This window comes from Anguilla rostrata, chromosome 8, assembly GCF_018555375.3.
Source record: "Anguilla rostrata isolate EN2019 chromosome 8, ASM1855537v3, whole genome shotgun sequence".
Classification (NCBI taxonomy): domain Eukaryota; kingdom Metazoa; phylum Chordata; class Actinopteri; order Anguilliformes; family Anguillidae; genus Anguilla; species Anguilla rostrata.
Window position 1 is genome coordinate 11,372,272 of NC_057940.1, and position 12,162 is coordinate 11,384,433.

Here is a 12,162-nt window from a genome sequence, read left to right on the forward strand (position 1 = left end):
TAATAAACTTTCACTTCTTTCGTTAAATGTGCTGCCCTGGCCGACTCCAAGGAAAGCCAACGGTAGGCAAAACAATACTCATCCATTCCAACAAAAAAAAAATTGAAAATGCGACTCTTCCTATGGATAAGTTTATAGTAACCACTGCAAAAAATGGATGACTAAGGAGACTTAAACAACAAACTGCAGTAAAATTGAAATCACAAGATTTAAATATGGCTTTTTTTCCCCATTTCCTTTGAGTTCATCCATTTTAGCATTTCGGTTTTATAAGCCTACACTTCTGCAGCCTATTTACTCACCCTGACTAGCCTTATTTAGCAGTTTTTGCACAGGAAGCATAATTGTATCCATGAGTACACTCAGGTCCCACTGAAAGAGAAGCAGGTTACTGCTCAGCACTAAAAAATTAAATGTCTGCTGTAGGCCTGAGGTTCAATGCACTGAAAGCAGCATTTGAGTGTGGCCATCATGCTGTCAATTATCAATTGTGCTTAACTGGAGGCAACTGCTGCAGATTACTGGGGAGGGGCAATGTGATAACTGACCTCTTGCTGAGGAATGGCCCACTTGAAACTGCGGTAGTTAAACTGGTGTCCCCACCCACAACACATGCAGTTAACACCTCAGCGTCTGTTTGTTCCTGAGGCATCGCTTAACAATAGCCTCCCATCCAGCCAATCAGGGCTAAGCCTGTAGACTTACGCTCCCAGGGGGATTTATGCACTATACCTGTGAACCTACAGAGAACAAATTCATCCTTCTGTCTGAATACTTAGAGTCAAGCTCACATTTCCTTGTGTACACAGGGATTACAGCATTCCATTGTGAATGGATATACAAACATCACAAACAAAGGCATGTTTTAGTGCATTCAAATCTCCATATAGCACACCTCTGAGCACAGTGCCATTAGGAACAAACTGTGAAACTGCAATTAGATTAAAGGGGAAAAGAAACTACGCACACTGCCTGCATCCAACTTCCGTAGAGCACACATCCACGACTGTTTTATAAAAATCTGTGACTCCTGCAGGGCACATTGGGGCATTTCAGCAACGGCCTCAAAAACACAGGAGCTTCCTGCCTGTCCTCCAGGCAGTTTCTAACAATGGACCATAGGTCCACGGCCTTGGAGAACCGCAGGAAGTACAGAGTGTACTTGGTTTTTTTAGGCCTGAACTACATTTGCATTTAGCAGACCCGTATCCAATGCAGCTTACAGATTACATTTTATATACAATCAATTCACACAGCTGGATATTTCACTGATGCATTCAGGTTAAGAAGCTCAAGTGTACAATGGCAGCGACCCAGACGGGAATCAAACAAATAGCATTTAGGTTACAGGCGCAGGTCCCTAATGATCATGCTACACTGCCACAACCCGCAGCTGACTGTAAGAATTTATGGTGAAAACAAAAAACATCGCAGCACTGCGCCGCATGAAGGCCTAAAAGGCTACGCCTCACAGAATGCGCATCAAGCCTGCGCCGTCGCAGGAAATGCGCCGTCTGCTCTGCTTCTCGGGGTGGACCCAAGCTGCTCTGCATCGCTGGCTGCTCTGCCTCGCAGCGAGCAGGTACACGTCGCAACAAATGCGCCGGCGGGTCCGTGCTGCAGGGAACGCGTCGGCGGATCCTAACCGAAGAGGGCTGGTGCATTCTGGCTGCGGCTTCCGACAGAGGCACTAACGTAGAGACGCAAAGACACGTCACCCTGCCACATTCCACACTTTGAAAAGCCCATCTCTCTCTCTCTCTCCGCAATCTCGCCCAGAGCAAGGAGTTCAGCAGCCCGTCCTCAGACAGCTCCACGTCTGTCAGGGCATGCACCTGCCCGTCTGCAGCCTCCCAGGGACTTATACCTGCGCTAGCTGCTGAACTCGCGTAACCCGCCAACGTCAGTGTGAATACAGGACAGGCGAGGCGGTGGAAAACACGCATGAGTGAATATCACGAAAAGAGAACAGCAGTTTCTTTTCCCGCCATTTCCCCGTAATGTGCACATGCGCGGGTCCAATACCTCAAAAGCAGAGCATTACGCAACCTAGGCACAACACAGCAGGTTCACTCCGCCAGCTTGAGAGAAGCATTAAAAGCATGCGCCTTTCTTTACGCGTAGCGGCGTGCAAGAAGCTTCCGGAACAGGGAGGGTCAGAGGGCATCCGGGGCTGGGGAAGAATCTCACTTCACCCATTTCTCCCCTTCAGTGTCTCTGAAAAGAATCATGCCTTCTTCTGGAGACTTTCCTTCATGAACTTTCCTGGAAGATCTATTCAGATTGACGGCCTAATGCAGTGGTCTCCAACCCTGGTCCTGGAGAGCTACAGGGTCTGCTGGTTTTTGTTTTCACCTTAAAATCAGCACCCAATTGAGACCCAAGACACTATGTGAGTTGAGTTAACTGTGTAATCAACTGCTCTAATTGATTCATGAAGTGCAGAGTCACTGTGAAAACCAGCAGATCCTGTAGCTCTCCAGGACCAGGGTTGGAGACCACTGGCCTAATGTGTCCCTAGTCCAGACTGCCCAGGTGGATTGTGGGAGGGGGGACAGGACCCTGAACTCTCCACAGGGGACTTTCTTAACCATGTTGCCTGCAACGTACCGGTGATATCCTTCGTGGCCACACCCACTTGCTCCTCCTCCTCTATCTCGAAGGGAGTCATTATGTCATAGACAAAGGTGAAGAAGCCATACAGCCAACCAGAGGCCTCCTCTGATAGATTTTCAAGGGTTTCAGGAATGGAACTGTCAATATCGGCATCTATGTTAAGGTCCATATGAACAGGGAACAAGGTGGGAGAGAGAGTCAGAGCGAGAGAGGTAAAGCAGAAAAGGAAATGGTAAGAACAAATGGGAAAAAATGAAGTGGCTTTGAACAAGGTGTCAAACATTTGAGAAGCAGAATGAAAGACAGGGAGAGACAGGAACACACATGACTCAGCACAGAAGGCATGCATAGATAAGAGAGTGTTTTGCCATATTAAAACTAGGCACTCCAGCCCAGAACTGGTTGGTCAACAATGGAGTCTGCAGATACTTCACTGAGACAAATAGCCTCTCCAAAGGACTGGATCAGTGACTTATTTACAGATTTCATACCATGTTTGAGACAAGCAGTCAGTTCCACCAAATTAGTTAACACTAAAGCACAGATTTGAAAAGCCATAAACAGCTCTCTATTTCTGTAAGATGTACCATGACCAAAATTACTTTTGCCAAATGAATGACAATTTTTATGCAGGGTGAAAAATTATTTGTTGTAAATACAATCCTGAAAGCCATGCAAGTGCATTAATTAATTTAAAGAAAACACCTTTTTTTTTGGGCGTCAATCCAACAAATAGGAATTTATGTGACCGTTGACAGAGCAAAAGTAAACCAAACTCAGCCGTGCACAATGAAACTCGGAACCACACGTCCACTCCAGTGGACACACAAAATCAGAAGAGCGCATGGACTTGCCTAGCATTACTTGGACGTCCTCCAAATCGAAGTCGCCGTCATTGTCCGCATCGTAGGATCCGAGTTTTCCTGGGAGAGGAGGTCAGGTTAGCGTGGTCGTTGTGTAAAGGTACTGCCCTGAATCGGGGGACGGGTGGGGTGATTTGGGACACCCCCAGCCCGGGCTGTTCAGTAACCTTCTACAGTCCTTGCCAACAAGATGGCCAGGAATCGACTCAACGGAAGGCCTCCCAAATCTGAACTCCAAATCTAAATCACTGTGAGCCGTTTTTGACTAAATAAACTTAAAATGTGGAAATGGTCATCTCCAATGGGTATACAGCTGACAAGAGCAAAAAAAATAATTTCTACACATACAACAAAAGTTTAATGAAAGTATGAACATTTTATCTAGCATTTACGCTAATTCTAAAGGATGATTCTGGGGTTTGTTTGCACCCATTTTTTTGGTTAATTACAAACCCAAACACCACACTTCCGGGGGAAAACCGTGGAAAATGTTGTGTTACAAGACGGTTGATACCTAAACTCTCTTACATACAAAACATGAGGAACAGATTTATTTTCTAGAGAAGACGGTGGGAAGTGATGTCACACAGGGGGGAGAAAGGGCTAATGAATCAGCGGTTAGTCTGAGCCACAGAACCGTATAAAAACAGTTCTGTGGTCTGAACAGTGGAGAGTGATGATGGTTAGTAGATTCTGTGATATATTTTGACCGATCATACCTTGTATTACTTCTGAAAGATTAGAATGGAGGTCCTTTGCTTTGGCTGCATGCAAGATTAAGAGAAAACAAGACTAATGCATCAAAAAAAGTGGAATGCTTTTCAGATTAATTTCAGAGACGTGATCAAAGGCAGTTCAGAGATTAAAACTGATTCAGATCTGCATGCACAAACTCATTTTAATTACATGTATCTTTGCATATTAAACAAAAAATAGTCGTTACATGCAACTGGAACGCAAGTGTGTGACTTAAGTTGATTGCATTTCCCTACGTTCTTTAAAAACGAAAATGGAAACGCAGAACGGGCTTGCGAGAGAGCCTCATCCTGGTATGCGACGGCTTGACGGTTCTCACCGACGACGCCCTGGTAGTCGACCAGGTCGAACCAAACCACGGCCACAGAGGTCCACACGCCAAGCAGGGCCAGAACCATGAACCAGGTGAAGAAGGAGCCCCCGGCCCCACCCTCAGGCTTCTTCCCATTCTTATTGGCCAGCTGCTGCTTTGCTTCTGTTGGGGGGAGGAGAAAAAAAAAAAAGACAGTTATCACCAAGCAATCACCCTTGACATGTTCTGTTCACACACGTGCACACACACACACACACACACACACTCTACAGCGGACAGAAAACTCAACAATCTTGCAGAATACATACAGGCGCTCCATAAACCCGCTGTAGTGCCACCACTCCAGCACCATTAGACTAACAGAAGCCTACGTGACTTCCTCACTCGAACTTAGGAATGAAAAAGAGGGGGAAAATCATTATTTGTTTATTTAAAAAAGGAAAATGCAAATATAAAAACGGGAAAAATGAGCCGGCTGTACAGACCGGAGCCAGTAGCGCGGCTAGGGAAACAGCGACGTGTAAAAAGTGACCGAGAACCAGTGAGTCAGCAGGTTTGGAGCCAGAACTGAGGCCCGGTTTTACGAGGACAAGAATGGCACCCCGGAGAAGCCCAGACCGTGCTCTCCAGTCACTTTAAATGACTGAACTGTTCAAAACGCTGCACGGTGCATTTTTTCCCCGCAAAGTGCCGGCCAGACTAAATCAGCCACGCTGCGAAATCTGCGGCGAGAACACGCGCACCTCGTGATAAATACACCGGGCGTGGTTTAAATATCGCAACGATGTGTGACACCGCTTAAAACGTCCCCGTTCTGACGGGCGGCTGCTCCTGCAGACTGACACGCGGGACGTTACGCTACGCTGGATCCGCACACAGCAACTCTTATTCTTGGCGTGCCGCCAAAACCCACCGAACAATGACCTTGCCGGAGAGAGGGCTCGAGCCTGGCGGAAGACCGGGTTCGAGGTCGAGCGAGCCTGGGAGCGGGGACGACACCGCCGCGGCGTTCTCGTTTTAACGCTCTGCGTCGTTTCCTTTCGCAGGAAAAGGCGTGAAGGGGGGGAAGTTTGTTAAAAGTAACAATCGTCTCAGGTAAAGCTCATCACGTCTCCAGCTCAATCGCATGCGCCAAATAATTAAGTGTGCGTTGCCGTGGAAACATGTTCTTGGGCTACTGCCAGATCCAATCAAAGGGATCAGAGACAAAGAAAGATTTTTTGAGGCTTTACTTTTTAAACTTATCCATGGGGATATGAATATTTCACATCAGTATAAACTATATTAATACACTGGCAACTCAAAAACTAGATTTTAGATGAATTAACAAATGTCAGCTTTCAAGATGAAGGAAAGCAGACCTGAATCTTTAGCCCAAAGATCACAAGTATTAAGAGACTACACTGTTCACAAAGCATTCAAGTACCCGTATATCACAAGCTGAGAAGCCATCAAATGGCAGATTGGATTGTCTTTTGGGTTCACGGCTTTTGAAGAGTAGTTTTGAATGTACAAGACTGGAAAAAGACTTCAGTTTTTCAGAGCTGCTGACACTCCAACCTCATTCTTACACCCCTTCTCCTCCAGCAGGCTACAGGCCAGAGGGGTTACCAAACATGCATCTGTCACTAGAGAGAGAGGGGGAGAGTAGCACAGGAAATCCAGCTGGAGCCGCCGGGCACCCAGAGTCTGTTACCAAAATCCTGGCAGTCGTGGCTCACGACTCTGCACCATGGCGAAGCTACACGGAACTCTCCAGAACTCCCCGACAAAATAACTCATTTTTACATTTTTATATACTGACCGCTAAGCAGAGGCATTTTCACAGTACTAGGCCCTCAGGTCAGTAAGGAGACTATGACCCCCCCCCCCCCCCCCCCCCAACTTTAAAGAAATTAGCAAGAGGTGGCAAAGACTGGTTTTGTAATACTGCAGCACTGAGCCATTGGCTTCACTTCCTGTTAACAAGCCCGGAATTGAGCCCCCGTTTGAGTTTCAGCTAAAACCACAGACAATGGAGTGTTTCTCCAGGTGTGAGCTTTTCGTTCCATTTCACATGCACGTTGACACGTGTGCAAATGCGTCGATGGCACCTCTCAGTCTGAAACACTTAAAAAGTCCTCAGACGGAAAAGACTTTTATCCCATTTACACGTGTAAAAGGCCTTCGCTATGGTAAATCATGTGGTGCAGCCCATAGAGCAGCCGACTCTTGGCCATACGAGAGTCCCCCCTGCACAGGCGGGGGTTTGATCCCCAACATGGCGCTCTCTCAGCTGTGATCCCCTCTCCTTATCCACCACCCTCTCTTTTATACTCGTCTGAATAAAGCAAAAAATGCACAAGGAGGGCAGACTGACGCACTGTCCTTCACACTGAAGAAGAGCAGCCATGTTACTCCTCCCACTGCTGACAGGCACTTCCTAAGTTGTGGTATAAATATGGACAGATGACAATAAGGGAAGGCAGGCAGAATAACCAACAGGTGCTGGTCTCACACTAACGGCTTCTCTGACCGTCTGCACTGTGACATATTCCCCTTGCGCGTCGCGGGGGGGGGGGGCGCTGGATACACACTGTACATGCACTAACCACACCTGCTGTCCTGCAAATCCCTGCCACAAAAATACACTCTTACATCAGAGGAAGCCAGCGCACAACAGTGCTGAGTTTATTAATAAAAATCAGTCAAACTCTGATTAGATTTAAATTTGTCACAACGGCAGAGTATCAACTGCACTAAGTGAAATGGAGGCTTTTTCACTGCAGAGCACAGAGTCTCCTGGCATTGAGAATCTCATGTCGATCGACACCACCTTTCAGAACTATCTTTCACAATTTCATTTTGAATAGGAGTCCGCCCCTTGTAACGAAGACAAGGAGGATTTCAAACTGTCGTCAGGACTTATTTGAGCCCGATGACCTTTCACAAGCGCACCTGCCTGCACCAGCCTGAAGACTCGATTCGTATTCAGATTCGAACACGCCGGGGTCGAGGCGCTTCGACGCCCCTGCCCGCAGAGCACCGCAGCCCGTCTCCATGGCGACACACACCCGCGACCCTACCTGGTTCCTCCGCCACCTCGTTCACCTCGGCGTTCGGCTCGCCCATCGCGCCGTGCCGTCAGAGAGCCCCACAGGCGCAGGAGCCGAAATGGAGTCGCGCTCGTCCTGCACCGCAGACCCCTCTCCCCCTCGCAGCTTAGCTCAGCTCGAACCCGATACGGGGCCCGGCGGTATTTTTAGAGCAGAGCTCTGCTCCAGCCAAATGCGCTCGTATGAGGCAGGGGAGGCGGGGGGGTCGGTGGGTTTCACCCTCGCTCCACGTCACAGTGGTGCCCCGGGGCATCGTGGGACAGAGGAGGTCCAACTGGACCGACAGCCTCCTTTCTACTTCCTAATGGAATATCAGACAAAAGGCCTGGATGTGGGCTGGGCCATTGCGTTAATAGGTCACGGTTATGGGGGCGGGGTTAAAATGCTCGGTGAAGACGTCGGACACCAAAGAGAATGGCAGGCAAACTGAATACACCCCCCGGTCTGTAATTTCAGCGAAGCCTGGCAAACAGTCAGTCGTTCCTGTGGGTGACGCCAAAGGCCCCCCCCCCCCCATACGAGGACGGATGGCAGCAGCTGCCCCCGAGGGTTCACCACGGCACAGCTTGCAAACGGCGCCCCCCGACAGCGTCATGAACTAGTGCGTTTATCCCCTACAGCAGACTGTCAAGAGTCACATTTAACCGGCGCTGTAGCTGTGAGGTTTCCTCACATTTAATGGAGGGGGGGTAAGGAGAGCTGTAGCAGATAGACTTTTGGCCTCTGCCCTCTCAGATAGACACTACAGGGCTTTCCGGTGATGCGTTCAGCCATATCGCTGCGAACCCTGATCGGGGCAGTACCAACTGTGGCCAGCAGGATTTCACCTGGAATTCCTCATTCAAGACCAGGGCTGCCCACCCCTGTTCCTGGAGATCTGCCATCCCCATAGGTTTTCAACTTCCAATACCAGATTCTACCTAGCAGCTGAACAAGACCTAGCTGTTGAATGGAGTGCGCTTTGTTAGGGCTGGAGTGAAAGCCTACAGGGCGGTAGATCTCCAGGAGCAGGGCTGGGGCAGCCCTGTTTAGGACGCCTCTGGGTCAAACAGGTGCCTGTAGTCTGGCTGCAGCAGCTGCACACGTGTGCACGAGCACAGAGCGAGAAGCAGCAGGAGCTAGCAGCACACGCTCCGGAGGAGAGCACATGTTTAAGAGGCCATTTAAGGGGCCCACGCAAGAACCCAGTCCCAGAGAGAGAGAGAGCAAGGACTCTGCGTCAGTTTTTATAACCAACAAACAGATTTTTTAACAATTATATAAAAAACATTATTACATAGTCATAAACAAATGATAAGCAAGGAAACTACACGGTGAGAATTTTTCCATTTAGGCCAAAGGCTAGTCATAGCGGAAGGCCCTGGGGCTCTTTTTACCCGTATTTGCATGTGCCGTTAGCCTTCGTTGACGAGGTTTACCGACCTGCTAGCGACACGAGAGGGACACGCCCCCCGCTTACACGTGCGCACCCCTCCCCCCCCCCCCATCTCTTTTCAATGGCTGCTGCAACCACCGGCAGCACACAGAAGGAAACCTTTGTCCCCCTTTTCCCCCGCCCCGCCCCACCCCACATCTGAAACAGAGTTCTAGATGGGACGTGAGCGCAGCTGGGAGGCAGGCGAGGCAGGGACATACCGCATCACTGTGTAACCGGGCCGCCCTGTAACGGGGCCGCCCTGCGCGCTGTAACGTGACACGCTCAGCACACGGCCGCCGCCACGCTCTCATTTGTTAGTCAGGAGTCAGAGCGGCTCTGGTCTGTGCCTTCTGTGGGTACAGCGTGTACAGGAAGCCGGACTTACATAATGCTCTGTGAGACAGACGCACGCGCGCGCGCGCACACACACACACACACACTAACACTCACACGCGCACACACATATACTCACACGCGCACACACACACACACACACACACACACACACACTCACACATATACTCACACACATACACACTCACATGTGCGCTCACACACACACACACACAGGAAGACACACAAACACACACACACACTAACACTCACACGCGCGCACACACACACACTCACGCACACACACATATACTCACACGCACACACACATATACTCACACGCGCACAAACACACGCACACACACTCACACGCGCACACACATATACTCACACACACACACACTCACGTGCGCTCACACACACACTCACACACAGGAAGACACACAAACACACACACAGACAGACAGACACAGAAAGACTCACACAGACAGAAATACAAACACACACACACACAGACAGACAGACAGACACACACAGACAGAAACACAAACACACACAGGCAGACACACACATGCATGGAATAGCTGTGGCCTGTTGCCTCCAAGGAGTCATTCTTTACTTCCCTTGTGCAGCGGCACTTAAGATATAATCACCTGTGTTTGTTTTCCTGAGGGGCCCCCGTTGCTACTCTGGGGGGGTCTGGGCTCAGTACAAGCACAAGTGAACTGCACGTGTGCTTTCAAAGGCAGGTGAACTCCTTCCTTTAGATTTGGTTACTTCTAGTTTTTCTTTTTCTCCCTGCTCCAGGAGGCCAATGACTGGTATTAGCAGAAACACAGCCACTATTACCAGCAGGAATGACACAAATATGCAAATGTTTCCATCAATGACCAATAAGAGAAGCTGCATTTCAGCAGATAGCAGTGGCTGCACATGGATAGCAAAATTGCCACTAAAAATCTGTACTTCCAAACTAGCCATCGTCTTATGCTCTAAACATTTAGCAGCTGCTCAAACTAAAATAGCAAACACATTCAAACAGAACCAAAGCTGGCCCTACAAACACTCATTAGGAGCACAAATAATGCCAAGTAGGATATTAGCTTTTCAGAAGGATCTAGAATGAGGAACTTATGAGGAACAGAAACACTGATCATTAGAGAGAAAAGCCATGCTTACCAACAGACAAAAAAAATGAAAGAAACAAAATTCAATTCATGTCCACTGGTTAGTATTAACTCAGCAAAGCCACTGGAGCTGCTCACCTGCAGTGAGAATACAGCAAAAACAGCACAGGCCACACAGAGTCGCAGCTGAAATGCTGAGTCATCGAAAAGGACAACCACAAAACGACTTCTTTTAAACCTCCAAACTGAGAAAAAACACAAAACGGAGGGCCGGGAGCCTGCATTTTAACAGCGCGCTGCTGCAGAGCGTTAACGGCGAAGCTCAGAGAGGCCTAAAACCAGCATGCTACGTGCGGGGTTATTCCACAGACCGGCGTTCAGCAACGCCACACAGCCACAGCAAGAGACACTTGGCTTTACCAGATCCTCCATCTTCAGCCAGGCAGCTGCAACGCTGGCAAGAGGTCCACTGAAAGGAACACATTCGAGTGTGTAAGAGCGAGGCACCGTTCTCCTCTACCTCAAAATAAAAAATCTTTAAAATGTTAACCATCTAAAACACTGGCCTTGTAAAAAAAACAAGCTACACCAAGCCACGTTCAGTTTTTTTTTTTTTTATTTAAAAAAAACTTGAACATGTACACTTGCAACCGATGAGTCAGAAGTAGTCAATTAGCTGCAGGCCTAATTTTCAAATTAGGCCTAGAGGCCAATTGCATAGTAATGCATTTAATACTAAAGCCCTAACTCACAGAATTATGCCACGTTATACTTATAAGTGTATGTTAACATATGCCTACTGTTCCTAATCAGAAAAACCCGAGTCGGTGCAATTTAACAATAACTGAAGCGAATTTTCCTTTAGATCATTAGTTATCTGCAGGTAACTGGGGAGGCAATTTTCTTACCATTTTATTAGTACCCGTTTTTCCCTTTACCACTGAACCAGATTACCCACAATCCCCTACATCTCAAACCCATTCCATTTCACCCATTCACTTGTAACAGGCACATGCATTTCATTTGCCTGCTCTGAAAACTGCCAGCTCAATCTGGCTGATCAAGAAATCGGCTCAGGAAACAACTTGCTTATTGCATTCCGTAACTAATCTTTCAGCTCAGGGTTCTTAAAACAAATACGTGAAGGGCTTCAGTTTGAGGACATCTGACAAACCAACAGGTTTCTTATAAGAAATTAATTAATTTGTGTGTGCATGCATGCATGGCTGTGTGTGTTCCAAGCTTAGACTTGCCATTGTGAGACACCTCCTACTCTTTGTAACAGAGAGAGCCTTATACCAGGTGGAGTTATGAGTCATCAAGCACTTACTCGCATTTGAAATAGACTTTGCTCTCTACGACCCCATCATTACTTTAAATATCAGAGTCATTGATTAACACGCAACAACTCGACCCTCATTGGGGATCAGGACGCCTAACTTTTCCAAACGCTACTCCCTGAACGGCTTTTTTTCTTCTGGAATATTGGAAAATAAAGAGCAGTCAGCATTAACTTTATCTCTGGGTCTGAGCAGAGGGTCAGATTTATCATTCGGTGGTGCAATGAGTGGAGTCTTATCTTTGAAACACACCAGGCACCAAGGTTCCAGGGAGTGTTTTCTTTTACTCCCAGGGTTAAAAA

The 12,162-nt window shown here is 48.0% G+C and overlaps 1 protein-coding gene across 50 annotated transcripts in view; it reads right to left on the minus strand.

Moving 5' to 3' along the window:
* asph (aspartate beta-hydroxylase) overlaps window positions 1-12,162 on the minus strand; it is a 32,287-nt gene that overhangs the window by 18,239 nt on the left and 1,886 nt on the right. For 47 of the 50 annotated variants that reach the window (XM_064346383.1, XM_064346381.1, XM_064346370.1 and 44 more), the window contains exons 1-4: window positions 10,941-11,019; window positions 4,555-4,710; window positions 4,199-4,243; window positions 3,471-3,539 (exon numbers count right to left, since the gene is read on the minus strand). In XM_064346383.1, the coding sequence (XP_064202453.1) occupies window positions 3,471-3,539; window positions 4,199-4,243; window positions 4,555-4,710; window positions 10,941-11,004 (334 nt within the window). In that variant the 5' untranslated portion in view covers window positions 11,005-11,019. Of the gene's footprint in view, window positions 1-3,470; window positions 3,540-4,198; window positions 4,244-4,554; window positions 4,711-7,613; window positions 7,774-10,940; window positions 11,020-12,162 lie in introns of those variants that run through there. The other 3 variants (XM_064346382.1, XM_064346390.1, XM_064346366.1) reach the window with 3 other exon arrangements.